The 17,545-nt window shown below is 40.0% G+C and overlaps 1 protein-coding gene across 6 annotated transcripts in view; it reads left to right on the forward strand.

Moving 5' to 3' along the window:
• Window positions 1-405: 405 nt before the first annotated feature.
• The window catches only part of LOC117423318 (histone deacetylase complex subunit SAP130-like), a 42,822-nt gene continuing 25,682 nt past the window's right edge, over window positions 406-17,545 (forward strand). Inside the window, exons 1-6 of one of the 6 annotated variants that reach the window (XM_058990058.1) lie at window positions 406-552; window positions 3,490-3,619; window positions 4,024-4,283; window positions 9,527-9,622; window positions 10,310-10,441; window positions 10,835-10,994. In XM_058990058.1, coding sequence (XP_058846041.1) covers window positions 3,511-3,619; window positions 4,024-4,283; window positions 9,527-9,622; window positions 10,310-10,441; window positions 10,835-10,994 — 757 coding nt within the window. In that variant the 5' untranslated portion in view covers window positions 406-552; window positions 3,490-3,510. The other 5 variants (XM_034038865.3, XM_058990057.1, XM_034038864.3 and 2 more) reach the window with 5 other exon arrangements.

Below are 17,545 nucleotides of genomic sequence, written 5' to 3' on the forward strand. Positions count from 1 at the left end.
ATTATATTGTCTTGATATACATTCCATAGGAGAATCTAACTCTTCCCAAATACATCATTCCGTTTCTCTAGCGCTCCCGTGTTACACTTTCCTAATGCACAACATGTTCTGTGTAAATAAACACAAGTTTATCATATATAATAAACTCATAGAAAACTTAATTGGCTGTGATTACTGACGACTTAGTGAACTCAACATGTATGTGCAGCTTCACCAGCCAAATATGCAATGATGTCCAGCTGCAGTTGTCCTGCACTGTCAGGTTTCTGCTGTGTCTCGGGGCGGGGATCCATACAGGAAGGACTCTTGAAAGTTCACGAAATCGTGCGATCTTATTGGTTCTGTCCGAATGCGATCTTTTGCTGAAAAAAATTGTAATTGAGTTGTCCATTGGCCGTGTTCAGCCTGGTTCCTGAGATGCTGTTTTTGATTGGCGGTTTGTTTGTGGTCTCTCAAGTGATTGGTTTACCAGAGCTGTGAGGCTGACTCCTCCTCTTCCGGACTGACGCGCGGTGGTTGTTGAAGAAAGCTGATTGTGGTTAATAGTACTGAGTGAGTTTTGTATTTTATAGTTTTTCTAAATCGCAAAAGCTATTTAAATAAACGCTTAAAATTGTGTTCACGCAGAAATATACGTTGTAGTGTCTTGTTCGCATTTTGTCTGAGTAGAATTTTGATGTGACGAAACCCTACATCTCTTGAGTAAGGTAGGGAATGTGTTATTATTTGTTATTTATTTTCCAGCCTACGGTACATAAATCTATATTTAAAAAAGTAGCCTTTCCGTTCTCAAAATATAAGGTTTTATTGACTTTAACAAGGTTGCAAACAAATCTACTCGTAAGCACTAGGGTTGCTTGGTGTGTTCTGTAGAAAATAAAATGTTTACATTTTCTCCCTTGTTTTTTTTTCTTTACCATGTCGCATTTTTAATGATCGCTGAACTCAAATATTTCATCATACTGCTAATGTTTGCAGTGGTTATTTCAGGGACCATTCCATTTCACTTAAGTACAAAATAAAAATAAAAAAATGCTGCCGGCACTGGCGCCAATGCTGGGTGAAGACTCTTGTTGTGGTTCAATATACAGTATTGCCTTGTAGTATCGGTCTGCCTAGTAAAAATCTAATCCTTTCTTGCTTAGAGGAAATGTTAAACAACCGTCCTCTTTCAGGTTCTAGCCTTTGTAAATTTTGTATTACAAGGACATTTTAATTGGTTCAGAAAACATCGCAAGCCCAAACGAAAATACACAATTTAAAAACACAAACAAAAAAAACGTACGCTGCTTTCTCACCAGCAACCACTTTATGTAGAAGCGCCGGATTGTGTCAGAAAAGCCCCAGTAAATGTAGATGATTGTGAGTAAACGGTGTGAAGGAGTTAGGCATGTTTTGGTTTTATAGGTGTGGCCAGCTCCCCAATAAGAGGCACCCATGCAAAGAGACAATCCCATTCAGTTTTGGTTTGTTTAGGACTGTAATTTAGTCTAATGTGAAATCCAACAGATTGCGTTAAGAATGCTGGTCTGAGATTGTGGATGGTGGCAGATTTAAAAATATTAACAACAAAATGTGTTTTGCATTAATATATAAATTAATGTATACAGAGAAATGGAAAGTGGAACTGCTTGATATGGAACAATATACAATCTGTGCACTGTTTGCCAAAACAGAATTGGGATTTCACAGTAATTCAATAAATGGCTAAAATCATGGTTTTTAACTGAAATCTTGCACTTCAATCTATATATATATATATATATATATATATATATATATATATATAATATATATATATATATAATATATATATATATATATAATATATATATACTGGTGGTTTTACAGACCCTGATAAGCATGTATATTGGACTATCTATATTAGGTAAAGTAGTCTAATGCTTGATTTCCACAGGACTAAAATTCACCACATAAACAGGTGGTTTCGGAATTTTTACTGACAAAGGTGAAATTTAGTTCTGTGCGAACCGTCCATTTATTTTCATCCCAGATAATTCTGAGGTTTATTTATTTATTTTTTAAACAGGACATCGGGACTTCTGTAAAATTTCAGACTCAGGTGTCAAGTGTTTTTACTATCTTGCGATTCGACCATGACGTTGTTGTTGTTGTTGTTGTTGTTAATTTTAGCAGATATCATAGACCGCATTTACACTTGCGATTTAATGTGGCCCAGGGATGCCTTTTCTCATATGTGAACGCTCCAAAAAAAGAAAAGGCTGCCCAGGGCCGGCCTTTACAGTATGAATGCAAAGCAGACCAAGAGGCCGCCTTTTCGTATCACATGACCAATGTGGTTGCATAGCTCAGTAGACACTCCCATACTTTCATGTGTGCGAAAGGTAAATAGAAAGGTGCCAGCTGTGCTAGCCTTGATGGCAGAGGATCAGTATTGAATGGTAATTATTTCTACATCATACAACTTTAATTAAAAAAATATTAAATAAAAAAAAAATAGCGTGTTAATGTTCAGGTTGTTTCTTTAACATATGAGCTGCAGTGCATTTTTAAATAAGCTTAACTTGTCACAATTACCTTTTCTTCCTGTTATTTAGTAACTAAGCGATAAATATAAAAACTGCAGGATTGTACATCTCAGTAATGCAGCGACTTGGCATATTCAGCCACCATTGTTTATTTTGCACGCAAAGATATACATAGCTACAGAAGTGTGGGTCTGTACATTAAAATGACGATCATTTCTTTTACCTGCTTGCTTTTACACATACATACAATACTGTTCTCATCCACAAATATTAAGATCGTTGATGTACCATAACATTAAATCAAAACGGTCTGATATAACATGAAATTGCTACTGTACTGCATTGAAAAAATATATATTAATAAGAAACATCTGCTATAAATCAAGGATTACTGTATATCCCGGTAGCTCTTCCATTCAGAGTGTAGGCTATCATTCCATAAAGAAAAACGAGCAATTCACCACATTTTAGGCCTCCTTTCCAGTCACATATGTGAACATGAAAAAGGTTGCGGACCGAAATATGCGGTGGCCCTGGGCCAGCCCAGTAGTGTGAACGTGGCCATACTAGATTTGTGCTAATTGGGGACTGTGAAACGAGTAGATAGTGATATAGCTCATATGGGAGGTGTTTGGTTGCTGAAGTCAAATACTGGAAACCAAAGAAATTACATTTTTGCCTCAAAGATAATACATCTACGACTAAACTATTTTAAAAGAGAAATACCTTGGTTGCCAGAAGAATATTTAAATTAACCTGTAAGTTTAAGTGTTTTTAAAAATAAGGCTCCTATTACATAGCGGTTTTACCCGTCCCTGGTTTTGCTGTGAGCGTGATTAGCCACAGTATATAGGTAACAAGCTCAGGTGTGTCTTCTTAAACTCATAGTAAAACCATGAATGGATCAAACTGCTATGCTGTTTTCATCCCTGACATCCTTAGCTCTTATTGATGATTCATTTGTGTATCTGTTTTGCAGGTTTTCTGTCACAATCTGAAGATGAGCTCCCAGCAATTTCCAAGGTCTGGAGTTCTAGCTTCTGGTTTGGGGTCAGCACAGACAATAGGGGCCAACACTGGCCTGGCCCCTGGAAACCCTCAGAGCACAGGTAACACCCTCACACCTGCCTTGCTTAACAGGATTGGCTCTCGTCCTGACCAGTTTTGAGTCAAGCTTATCTTGCTCAGGGGTAGGATCAGAACTTCATTCAATATATAGAACACCTCACAGGGACTGAGCATACATTTTGTAATTTGAGATCATGTGATTTTCTAAGTTACAGCTGCATAGAGACAGTACAGGTGGTGTCCAGTGAACAATGCAACATCATTTTCGTTTTTCCATTTGTATTTTATTTTATGGTTCCAGACCACTCAATCTGATACAACATGACCCTAAAGTTATGCTACTGGAAATGCTTTGTTTTTGTTCACAAAAAACATTTGCAGTTTAGATTAGTGGGGGGATGAATGTCACTTACAAACTTGTTTTTTTTTTGCTTCTCTGTCTCAGGGATGGGTGACGAAGGTAGCCGGGATTCAGATCATGGTCCTCGTGATCACTCTTCCACTGGCGGGGGCTCCCTACCGTTCCGAGATGAGAAGCAGGAGACGGTGGTGGTGAGACCCTACCCACAGGTTCAGACTCATGGACAGCCTCTAACACTGGCCCAGCACCACACATTACCAACAGGGACAGCTGTCACCGTCACTGCCCCTCCTGCTCACCTCGCTCAGGCCATGCCCCTGTCCTTCCCTGAGGGGCTCATGAAGGTAAGAGACTTGCTATTATAAACCACTTCTGGGAATCTGGTACCATCTGAATAAAATGACATAACAATTTAATGATTAAGCTTAAAAGAATATTCAAATCCTCTTTTGCTGTCTGACTGAAAGCTAGAAGTTTGAAATATAAACACATCATCTTGGGATTTGGTACATGCATCACTTTTATGTGCAGAGCGTATTCCATATTCAGTATTCAACAAACCGACTCTATAAACTCATTCAGCATAAATTGAACTATGAAAAGTAGTTGGGCTGGACAGTTTACATTTTTAAAATTTTATTATGATGAATAAAAATGCAATTATCGAAACATGATTATTTATACTGATATTTTAGTAATTGCAAATCCTATGACTTTTAAATGGATATTAATGGCTTAATGCCGGTCAATTTATGCAGGCAAGCTGTAATTGATGTTGCACCTGTATTTGTGGCAGGGGATATGAATGTTGCTTGATAGTAGCATAAGCATTCATTGGAAAAACAACATTTGAATGCACTGTTAAATTACAGAACGCCCTGCATTATGCAGTGTTTATCGCAGCATTATATTTTTTAAACATATTGCTGACTTTTTCAAATTAATAACACATCATAGTTCATAAATCAACTGGGGAATACATTTCTGAACATTTACTCGGGCGTGTTCGCTAGGAGGAAAAACAATGTCTTGTAAGGATCGCAGTGTATCCAGATCACACTCCCTCTTGCAGCAATGCTCGTCTTCTGCTCCCACAATAAGCCACTCATTTCAGTTGGAGCACCAGCAGTGTTGCATCCAAATTTGTTGTAGCCTCTGGTCATACCTTAGAAGCCATTTGAGATTCATACTTCATATTCATACTTCTGTTCTTTCAAGTGTACTTGTAAGAAAATGTTTCCTTTTCACACTGGTGACTGTAAGGACCCAAAACCAGACTATTTTGCGGTAAACTGTACATTTAGGACCAAAAATATGACTGAGTAATAATTTGCATGATCATCATAGGCGATCAGTATGGAATATAGTATAATTTTACCAATACAAAATACTGCACAAGCAAGGAAGTAATGTGCAAAACTGGTTTGCTTCACTAGACTGATGTTTAAAAACTTGGGCTCACTTATAATATTGCAAAACATAAAATATTCAAACATGGATATAAAAGAAAAAGTAGTCAAGACTAGAATTACTGTACCTGCTTTCAGTGAATTTATTACTTTGGAATCTAGATTGGAGCATCAGTTTGCTTAACACAAATAACATTCTTCAAAGCACAGCATGTATTCATTCTACATTAAATGCTGAAATTTAAACCCGTGATTAAGTCAAGTAACTTGTTGAGCTAGGATAATATAAAACACACAAAAAACAACCCCATCCCTATTTCTACACTTAAGGGCAATTAATAAAAAATAAAAAATCTACAGTCGATGCAGTATCTAAGTGTAATTTCAATAAAAAAAATTAAAGAAATAATGAGAGGTAGCACGATGTGAACCCTGCATCTCTACCACAGAAAAATGATTTGATAGTATCTCTAGTATTGCACATTGCTACCAGGGAACTCAAAAACCTGGTATCTGTAGATGTTGTAAAATAAATGGGCTTTGAAAAGGAAACAGCAAATAAAAAGTCTGTTAATTGCAGTTCGATAGGAAAAGGTATGAAATTAAGTGGAGATAGACTTAAGATAGAGGTAAGGTGAGGGTATGGAATGGGTTACCTAGTCATGTTGTTGAGGCAGTCTTTTAAGACCCAACTTGACAATGCAGTTTTGCATTTATACTGTCTCTTTATTAATCCAAAAATACCTTTAATTTCAAGTACATTCAAACACACTGTCTGCTAAAACAGTATCTCATTCACAGTAACCCATTATAGCACCTACAGCAACTTGGACAACAAAGTAGCCTTCTAAAAATTCAGTTGCAGTATTTATCGTTCTTATAGGAGGTATTTAAAAAAAAAAATAAATAAAAAAAAATATATATATAATAATAATAATAATAATAATAATAATAATAATAATAATAATAATAATAATAATAATAATAATAATAAAATAAAAAATAAATGCCTAATTCGTCCCTTGTAAAAAAAAACCAAATAGAATAAATAAATAATTATAAGCCGAAATTTAATTAGTGATCAGTTACCTAATCCTCTGGAAGAAGCACGAGATGGTCAGTCGTCAGAAGGACTTGGAGTATTTTTCTTGAATGCATCTTTAAGTGCCTGCTGTGTTAAACGTTCTCTACACCCATTTGCTTGCACACCTTAAGTGCTTTCTTATCTCTGTTTTAGAAACATTTTGACCAGACCACTGCTACTTGCACCAGGTCAGGGAGGTCAGTTCTGTTCATTTTATAACCCCATACCCAGTCGGTAACAGTTTCCCTGATAGCAGCATACACTGCCTACGTAACAGCAACACAGTTGCATCGCAATCATAGTTTTGTATTTCTTTTGATTGAACTCTTTCCTTGCAGCACAATCCAGCAAGCACTGATCATCACTACCCTTCTCATATCCACTTTGACTTCTGACACATCCTTTCCCTTGTGCAGTGCTTCTTTAACCTGTTCTACATGCCAGTCTTGGAAACGACTTTTCATTTAATCCTTTAGTGGCTTGTTCACACTAAGATCTTGTGGCTGTAATTTGTCAGTGGTTTTTGATGGGATGTTGTATTCTTGCAGCTTTACCAATACAGATGGGCTTCTCTGCTTGACACACATCAGTGCTAAAGCTGAGTGTGTTGAGCTTAAATTCAAACTATCTGAGAGAGCTCACATACGGCACAATGTAACAAGGCATGGTTTTTTTGTTACTCCAATGCGCTGGTGTATACCATACATCAAAGTCTGGTGGAAATGTGTAACGTGGGTGGTATCCAATGGTCTTCCCCTTATACAGTAATTGTGGAGGTGGAAATGACCCTGTCATCGAAGATGGAGGTTGAAGTTGATACGCCCTCTACTGGAGGTGGCACTTGAGATTTCATCCAGGCACTTAAGAATTATGAAAGTGGAACTCAAGCCTTCACTGCATTTGCCACTCGTGGTGATAGCCTTGTACAGTCAAGTTACGTTCTTTCACTGAATGCGGCTCGGAATGGTAAACCATTTACTGATGATCTCCACTTAAAGTACTTTGATGGGGAAAAATCATTGAACATGTTCTCAGCTGCTATCATCAAAAATAACAATATTGAAAGCCGAGTGTGTTGGTGACCAATTAAGAGAGTTATGTGCACGAATACCAATGCATGGAACAACTCGTGGATAGGATGTGTGTGATACTAGTATGAAACATTTTGATGAAAGAGTGATAGACATGAAGAAATTGGTATCCTTTTGATGCAGTTTTAATTTTATAATTCAGCAGGAAGCTCTCTGTGCAACGATGGCAGGGAATGATCTACAGCCAGTGATGTATCTTGCGATAAAAATAGTGGACTTTACCTGTGCCAAGGCATTAAACCACAGTGAGTTTCAAGAACTACTGCAAGAAATAGGCAATCTGTTTCTCCACAATAATGTTAGGTGGCTAAGTTGTGGAACCGTCCTTGCAAGTTTCATAAGCTGTTTGGCAGAGATCAAACTTTTCCTGGCTGAAAAACAGCACCCTGAATTGGAGGATCCAAACTAGTATCTGGCTGATATCGCATGAACAGCCTAAACATCCGAATGCAGGAGCTGAGTCAAACTGAACATTCTGTACCAACAAATACAAACTGATTTGATTTTTTGCCAGGATATCGTTGAGAAAAAACTGAAATATTTTCCACATTTTAGAAATCATTTTTTGACCAGGTACTCACAAAGACTTCAACCCTGACTGTAAGAAGCATCTGACTGAGACCTTTGCTGTAGGTTGTTTCTTTGTTAATTCTGCATTCTTGTTGTTTGCTAAGTTTAAAAGGAGGTGTGTAGTGACTACATCCTCTTTACACAGTCAAGTGATCCGTTTCACTTGATCTCGTTTTTATATCATGAGATAATAGTAAGAAACGGTCATGGTTCAGCGTTGCTTTTTTATAGCTTTATTAAAGTTAGAGTGGGAATAGAATTAACTGAACAATAATTAAATGTAGCTTGCTTACTTCAGGAAAGCCCCGCCTTGAGCACAGGACCTTTTTGTTCTAATTTTTTCAGCATAGAAGAATACAGTGCTTTGCCATTTTGCTGTTTTTTTTTTTTTTTCGTTCTCTACATTTTTATGACTGGCAATATGATCTTTAATGGTATGGACTCGTACATGATCAATCGAATGACAGCAGAACTTGCAGAATTTAGCAAAATTCCATTCCCAGTGCCTATTTCCGCGATCACAGAAAACCAGTATCCCTATACAAATCTCACTTAAGTTCCTGTGGGGACTGGCACTGGAGACACTGTAACACTCTCAGTGAGTAGAATTTTGGCACCTCTGCCCCAATATGGTTCCATGTTGAGGTCATGTGACTACGTTTCTTATAGTACAGTTAATTATTGTCTTAATGATTTGGTTCAACAGCTATATTCTTTTGATTTGTTAACATAAACTCCCATTTCTAGTTGTAGTCTCCATACAACACGTTTTAATCATGCCTGAAAACATTTGGCGCTTTCATATTGGTGTTAAATTCTGTTCACAGGTGTGTTCTGATTATCTCGCTCAGCCAAGATCTGAATTTCTTAACCTCACCATATTTTTGAAAAGCTAACCGTGGATATTGAATGCAAATTAGACTACAACACATTTTTCCACATATACATTTCCCCATACACAATAACCCTCAGATGGTTTACTTCCTTACTCACAAAAAACAGTGATGTCTGTATTGTGCGGTATAAATGCATTAGTGGCTGGGGCAGAGGGGTATGTATTTATGTAGACAGACTTAAATATTCAAGTTCTCAGTAAAACCAGGTAATGATTTTGGTTAACCACCAGTCCTAAATTCATTTTTTACATTTTTATTTCTATCACTTACGCACGTTTCAAAATGTTAAATTACGTTGTCCTTCAACAAACTTCAAACATCTATTCCCTTACACCTTCACAATGACATCATTTTGAATCTTTGTACGGGCTCCAAATTGCTGAGGTGAGGATGTTGCTAATTTGTTTTAACATTGTTCTTGCAGTCTCGTTTTTCAAAATGAATTTAAACTGATGATACTAATTTAAAGGGGGCCATGGCACCCACCCCCTGCACACAAGGAACAAGAGTACATTTTCAGTCCTTTTTCTTCATTAGCTTTGGCATACTGGACAAGAGCTGTCTGGGACAAGGACACTGTCGTACGATTCTGTGAGTGTCCCAGTGAATGAGGATGGGCGGTTACCCTATCAGGTGAAATATTCCCTTTGAAAGCAACACTGTCATCACTGTACACATTGTAATGCTGAATTGAGACTATTTATTTAGGAGTCTTATTTTTTGGAATACTGAATACCCTCTGCATGGAAACATAGTTTTAAATCAGGGGTTCTCAAACTGGGAAAAGGGGAGTGCGAAACATCCATAGCACAAGCAGGCTTCCTTTAACACATGCTCAGTTAATTAGAGTTGGGTTCTAATGCAGAATGTTTATTCATGTATTTCCTCGTAATACTATAAATTTTCATCGACATGTATCTCTGGTGTACGTAATGGCTTTTGGCAGAAGTTTGAGAACCACTGTTTCAAACAATGTTTTGATCAGTGTAGCAAACCCAGTAAATGTAGATTTTCTTGGATTCCGTGTGACCCTGTTGAAATGTATTACTAGTAAAAAGAACACAAGTTACACATAGTGGAACACATCGTACAAATGATACAAACCTCTTAAATGTAATACCTACTGGATTTTCATATTACAGGGCTTAGGCCCAAATCTCTAACCCCCACCCAAAACTCCCCCCTGAATTATATTTCAAACCCCTGCCAAATTGTTGTTCCCCCTACATTAGCAATAAATCCCTCTGGTCAAGGCATGTCCCACACTTGTTTGGAGGTCTGGCAGTTCTTGTTGGAGAGAGTTTATTTTGTTTGTTTCAGCCTGCCCTGAAGCCTACAGTGCCTAGCCGCCCCATTGCCCCAGCACCAGCCTCCATTCAGGGTCACCTTACCATGGAGAGCAGCATGCCTCAGGCCTCTGCCATTCCCGTGGCAACCATCAGCGGGCAGCAGGTGAGAGGCAGACAAGAAGGAAAGTGACTGGCGCAAGGAAGGACAGAATCAGCTTTAGTACTGCATGTGTAAATTCAGCTTGTACATTTAACGTATAATGGTGACACACCAACTGAATCAAACACATTCTTGGGGACCTAAAAAGTTATTTGAGCCCAAAAATACTACATTTTAGATCACTTTTTTACTTAATGTATATTTTATTAATCCTGGACACAATTGAACCTTTATCCACTAATCCCTTTCAAGACCTTTTAAACCTTATTACATTAGTGACACTGTTTGGAGACTGCAGAAGATGGCAAGTGTCCTACAGTTGCCATCTTCTGTGATGTTCTGAGAGACCTTTATTTAATTACCCTCTTTTTTTGTGTCCAATGTCCTCTGACACAGGGGTCTCTTGTTTCTTCCCAGGGTCACCCCAGTAACCTGCATCACCTTATGACAGCCAACGTGCAGATGTCCATCATCCGGAGCAGCACCCCTGGACCTCCTCTGCACATCGGACCTTCAGCAACACCCCAGCACACCTTCACCTCCCACTTACCCAGAGGTGAGCACAGTGGGGTATTAGTAACACATACTTTTACAGCACAATTTGGTTTTGCAATACTGTAGTATTTTATTTTTTCTGTGTTATTGTAGCATGTAAAGTAATTTATGAACTTCAGACTTTATCAGTCCTGGGAACTCAGGCTGGGTTTTTGATCCAACCAATGTTAAATAATTAGTTTTAAAATATGTAACAAATTAAAACAATGATGTTCTGGGTTCTAAATGGACTGTGGGAATTATTATGCATTGTAGTAGTTGTGTTTTTTTATTTTTCCTCACCTGTGCCATTTATAGAACCTAGCTCCACCTTTTACCAGTCTTCATTAGCTAAACAATTTCATACCGTTTTTACTTTTATATTTTTCAATGTTCATAAAAATATCTATAAAACACATAAGGACATTTTTCTCTTTACCCTGTGCACTCACACTCGCTGTATCCACTGCGCATTATCAGTAACTAAACTCTGCAAGTGTTGCATTTGTTTTAATTTTTGTTATTATACAATCAATATACAGTAGTACCGTACAAAAACTTGGTGGCCTAAACGTGTACACAATATAAACATGAGCATGGCTTTCTGCTGACTTAATTAAAACAACAATAACGTCAGGGTATACATTTAAAATAGTACAAATGCATTGCACACTTTATAAAGACATTACCATGTGAGGGGACTCCCTCACAATACCGTTAGCTAATTGTTCAGTTGGAAATAAAACAAAAATTAAATAACAAACCTTTATTAGCTTTCTACTGTGCTCGAGCTGCAGTGTCCCTGCACCTGGGCTCTGATTGGTTTGTCTGTCATGTCACTGATCTTGCAAGCAACTAATGCGCAATTTAAAAAAAAAAACAATCACGATTGGATCCGCTGGTTACTATAGCTACCGCTTCAACTGAGTAGGTGTGTACTAAACGGGAAGTAAACTGAGATGGTTTATCAGTCTGTCTGTACAAAGTAACCAAAGGTCTTTCTATATAGAAGATCTTGGAAGTAACTGCTTAAGAAAAAAATAAAATCTTGAGAAGCCGCCGGTAGTCCCGCGGGCTTTGGAAAATTACAGTTCAGTAATTTTCCGGACCCAATTTTTGGTATTTTCACCTGTGCAGGATTCTAAGCTTTTTTCGGGAAAGTATTTAGATACACCCTGATAAACATTAGGCACACATCAAAAATAAATCCAAAAACCAGTCTTAAAACAACAAAAGTATTTTTACAAACAGAGTTCAACACTCCCGAGTTTAGCCACATGCCTTGCTCTTGAAGACCAATATAATAAAATCTGTTTATTGAAATACAGAGACTGGGGCACTTTTCATCATCAAAATATAATCACCACTGATGCCGTTTGACTTATTTGCTGCAATTAATATTGCATTAGTCTGACAGTTTATTATAATGAAAAAACAACATTGGGTTCATTTTTATATCTAACAGTTCACTATGTTTGTATAGCACCTCACAGAAGTTTAGTTTTTATGTGCATTTATTTATTTAAACAAATGTTATTGTACCATGAATAAATGCATAAATGAGAATGTGCATGTATTACACATGCACAGCAGATGCTCGTTAGTAGCAACATAACGGTTCCCTTTACTATGTTGCTGTCACAAGGCTGGCTGGTAGTGACACGTCAGACCCGGAAGAAACACACAGACAGACGGTGGTGATGAGTGAAACTGAGACGCAATGGTAGCGTTCAGAAGGTTTATTGCAAAATAAAGAGGTTTTAAACACACAGAATACAAAACAGGACACGGCACTTACGCCAAAATAAATATATAAACAAAAATGGACTAAACAGTAAACAGACAAACGAACAAACACGGTGAGCAGATACTTTAACTATTCTTTTTATAATTCACAATTACCTCCGTCTCCAATCCCGTTCTCCACTCACCGAACACCCAACCCCGAGTGAATGAAATGTGCATCTATTTATACTGTTGTGCTGGGATTCAATTACTAATTAATTATTCATTTGAATCCCAGCACGTGAATTAATTATGTGCAACCTCGTGCGAGCATATTACTTACTTTAAATGCACGTGCAGTGATGTGCAATCCCGTGCCTAAAGACAATTATACATTTTTAAATACACGTGAAACACAGACCCGTTTATATCCTGTGTACCAATGACTATACACCAACATTAACACACCATATGCAACATACAACACAGAAATGCACACGGGCGGAGCACATTGCCACATATACCCCCCCTTGTGCGCAGCACACATGGCCTCAACGGCCACCTCCCCCCTTAAAAACCCAGCAGTCCAGGACAAAGTCTCGGGCTGGGAAGGGAGGCTTCAGTGGGCCCATGGCTGGCAATGCTGTCAGCACCCCTGCCGGTAGTGGCACGGCTGACAGCATGCTGGTCCACTCCTGCAGCGAAATTGCTGCGGGGGATGCTGGTCTCCTGACCTCTCCTCCTGTCTTTGTAGCCGGTAGCTCCCCTTGGTGGGGTTCCGGCCACAGTACTTCCTGCTGCGATGCGGAGCACCAGGCAGCACCAGGCAGCCCCAGGCGATGCGGAGCACCAGGCAGCCCCAGGCGATGCAAGGCAAGCATCCTTGGGCGAAGCGAGGCTAGCATCCTTGGGCGGTGCGAAACTCAGCTGCAGCTCCTCTTGTGGTGGAGGTGGAAGCAGCAAGCAGTCCTCCCATGTTGGGGAAGGCGGAACCAGCAGGCATTCACCCTCTGCTGGTGGAGGTGGCGGAGGCAGAGGCAGCTCCTGCTCCTCTGCTCCTGGCGGTGGCAGAGGCAGAGGCAGCTCCTGCTCCTCTGCTCCTGGCGGTGGCAGAGGCAGCTCCTGCTCCTCTGCTCCTGGCGGTGGCGGAGGCAGAGGCAGCTCCTGCTCCTCTGCTCCTGGCGGTGGTGGAGGCAGAGGCAGCTCCTGCTGCTCTGCTCCTAGTGGCGGAAGCGGTGGAGGTGGGAGCAGCGTGTAGTCTCCTGGCGACGGAGGTGGGAGCAGCGTGTAGTCTCCTGACGTTGCAGGGGACTGGTGTGGCTCTGCCTCTCTTGCAGGGGACTGGTGCGGCTCTGCCTCTCTTGCAGGGGACACTGGTGGAGGTAGTGGCGATGGGGCTGATGCTGGCCACTCAGAGGGAGGCTGTGGCGGTGCTGGCTCCCTCTGCTGTGGCGGCTGGGCTGGTGTGTGCCGTGCTCCCTTCAGCAGCATAAATAGAGGCTGCTGGGGGACACCAGCATCCTGCCCTTCTCCCCCCCAGAAAAATTCAGGGGGTTGAGCCTGTAACTCCTCCCCTTCTGGCTCTCGGGATGGCAGCGATGGCTCCTCCCCCTCTAGCTCTCGGGACGGCAGCAGCAGGTGAACCAACAGGCATGCTTCCTCTGCTGGTGGACACGGGGACAGCAGGCATTCTTCCTCTGCTGGTGGAGGTGGGACCAGCAGGCATTCTCCCTCTGCTGGCAGCTTGGGTCCTAGGGCTATGGAAGCCCCGACTTCCCTCTCTTTGGGCTGTGGACGCACCGACTCCTCCCTTTTGGGCTGTGGACGCACCGACTCCTCCCTTTTGGGCTGTGGACGTTCGGTCTCCTCCCACTCAGGCGTAGGACGTTCGGGCTCCTCCCACTCAGGCGTAGGACGTTCGGGCTCCTCCCCCATCTCTAGGAAAGTGCAGCTGGCCATGAATCCTCCTGCTGGAGACTCTGCTACCTGGGCTGCTGTTCCACTTATAGCTGCCTCCAGGTAGCTGAGGACCAACTCCACACCTTCCTCCCAGGTGCTTAGGGTGTGTTCCCTCCCATAGGCCTCCAATCGCTCCCTGTCTATCAGCCACAGGATCCGGGTGGCTATGGGCATAGACTGGGCCTCCAGCCCAGCATTGTCCAGGATCCAGTCCTGTAGTTTCCTAGCGTCTTCTGCCATTGTCATTTTTTTTTTTTTCAAAAGAAACTGCGGTACTCTTTCCGGCCTGAGTCTGGGGGGCGCTGTTATCCCACTCTGACACCATATGTCACATGGCTGGCTGGTAGTGACACATCAGACCCGGAAGAAACACACAGACAGACGGTGGTGATGAGTGAAACTGAGACGCAATGGTAGCGTTCAGAAGGTTTATTGCAAAATAAAAAGGTTTTAAACACACAGAACACAAAACAGGACACGGCACTTACGCCAAAATAAATATATAAACAAAAACGGACTAAACAGTAAACAGACAAACGAACAAACACGGTGAGCAGATACTTTAACTATTCTTTTTATAATTCACAATTACCTCCGTCTCCAATCCCGTTCTCCACTCACCGAACACCCAACCCCGAGTGAATGAAATGTGCATCTATTTATACTGTTGTGCTGGGATTCAATTACTAATTAATTATTCACTTGAATCCCAGCACGTGAATTAATTATGTGCAACCTCGTGCGCGCATATTACTTACTTTAAATGCACGTGCAGTGATGTGCAATCCCGTGCCTAAAGACAATTATACATTTTTAAATACACGTGAAACACAGACCCGTTTATATCCTGTGTACCAATGACTATACACCAACATTAACACACCATACGCAACATACAACACAGAAATGCACACAGGGGCGGAGCACATTGCCACAGTTGCTCTTAAGCTGTGGTTGCTGTTAAGGAGTGTGACGTCTGAACAAAGGCAGTCTGCTTTTTCTGATACTTAAAACAGCTACAGTACATGCTACATTCTCTTCAAGTATATTTGTAGCTAAGACACTTTCCAAAGCCTTTCTGGTACATTTGTTTTCTTTACTTTTTTAAATGTAGGCTACATGTTTAGAGATCAAATATTGTCATTATGAAGGAAACAATGGCCAACTGCACAAATAGATACTATATAATAGCATACAATAAGCAAGCTTTGTACAGTACTTACATTCACTTCCCTTGCTCTTTTTTGATGTCTGTTCTTTTGTATGGTCCTTATTCAGATGTATTTTCTTCTAGTTGCGATCACGTTAAAGCAAACAGTTTTTTGTTTTTGTTTTTACACATTGCGGGAAATAAACGCTGGAATGATCAAGCAGTGAACAAATTTGCCTTGTAAAACAATCTGATACGCGCACTGTACAGACTTTTGGGCGCATTCGTGGGCGATTTAATGGAACTTTTACGGTATCTGCATAAGGGCGACTGCTGAGGATGTGACGTCACAACGACATAAATGTTGCTGTTAAGCGGCAGCTATGCTACTGTTACTGAATGGATTTTTAATGGGAAGGAAAGTGTTCCCAGGGAAATGCTGCTGAAGCGGCGGTTGCTCATACCAGGTGTTGCTACTAACAAGCGTCTACCTGGAGACATGTACTGTACAATGTAAAATACTGTACATAAAATAAATTTGCCGATCATGACTAGATATAGGATTAAAAAACTAAAACAAAATCACTACATTTGAGTTTTTATACAATCTTTTGTTTGGTTCTTAATGCTCTTATAACTGAGCGTCTTGCCAACCACGAGTACTGAATGGTGATCAAAGTGCCGGAAACTACAGTGGTGTGTGGGATATGTCGTTTTTAGAGTCTTGCTAGCAATAGCAACTTCGCTTTGACTTGTGACCTAAGGTGGCTTACCGTGTCACCTGATCCTGTGTGGCTAGATTTAATTTAATCAGTGTAGAGATTGTATTCTTTTGTTTGGTACATTGCTGTATTCTTTTATTAACTCTTAGCTTAATTACCGCTGTTGACCAGTAAAAATAAACCATTCACTAGGGTTGGAACAATAATCGATTATCGTGATATTATTGATAATGTTTTTGCATCGATAATTGTATTGCGTTGAAAAATAATTATCAATAGTCATTTTATCGTCCGTTACCCACTATGATATGCTTGTGTGTAACAGTAACTCTGCATTGAAGCATTAAGACAGGACTTAACTGTCTGCGTGAGGCGCAACACGTGATCTGTGCGCGCTGCGTCTGTAATTATAAGATTCACTGAGTAAAGGCAAACGTTTGAGCTAATGGCGATGGCAACTGCAGAAACTACCAAATCTTCCGAAAACATTTTAGAAAAAAGAATCAGCATCAGTCCTGTGTGGCAGTTTTTTGGAGTGACAGAAAGTGATCTGCAAGGTAATAAGCCCGTCTGTAGGCAGTGTGGAAAAGTTGATATTTTTGAATCGCAATTTATAATTTGTTTGGTTTTTTTTAAACCCTTTCTTTAATAAGTAGCCTATATTTTAAAAGTTGAAAAGCAACCAAACAAACATTTGGTTATATTATTTGTGCTTTTTTATAACCAGCCATTGTTTCATAACTTTTATTAAAGATGCTGGTCTTTTTGAAAATGGTCTAGTTTTATTTCTTCTAAACTCGTAGAGGCAGTTGTCATATTGCTCAAGTATATATAGCTTTAAATTTGGTAAATTCCAAGACATTTTACATATGTTATTTTTTCAGCCGATAATCATGATTATCGTGATAATTTACAGCCGATAATTGATAACTGAAAATGTCATTATCGTCCAACCCTACCATTCACTGCCATTTGTTTTAGCCTCTGGACATATCAATGGTACAGATCCTATTATTT

This window comes from Acipenser ruthenus, chromosome 17 (genome assembly GCF_902713425.1).
Source record: "Acipenser ruthenus chromosome 17, fAciRut3.2 maternal haplotype, whole genome shotgun sequence".
Classification (NCBI taxonomy): domain Eukaryota; kingdom Metazoa; phylum Chordata; class Actinopteri; order Acipenseriformes; family Acipenseridae; genus Acipenser; species Acipenser ruthenus.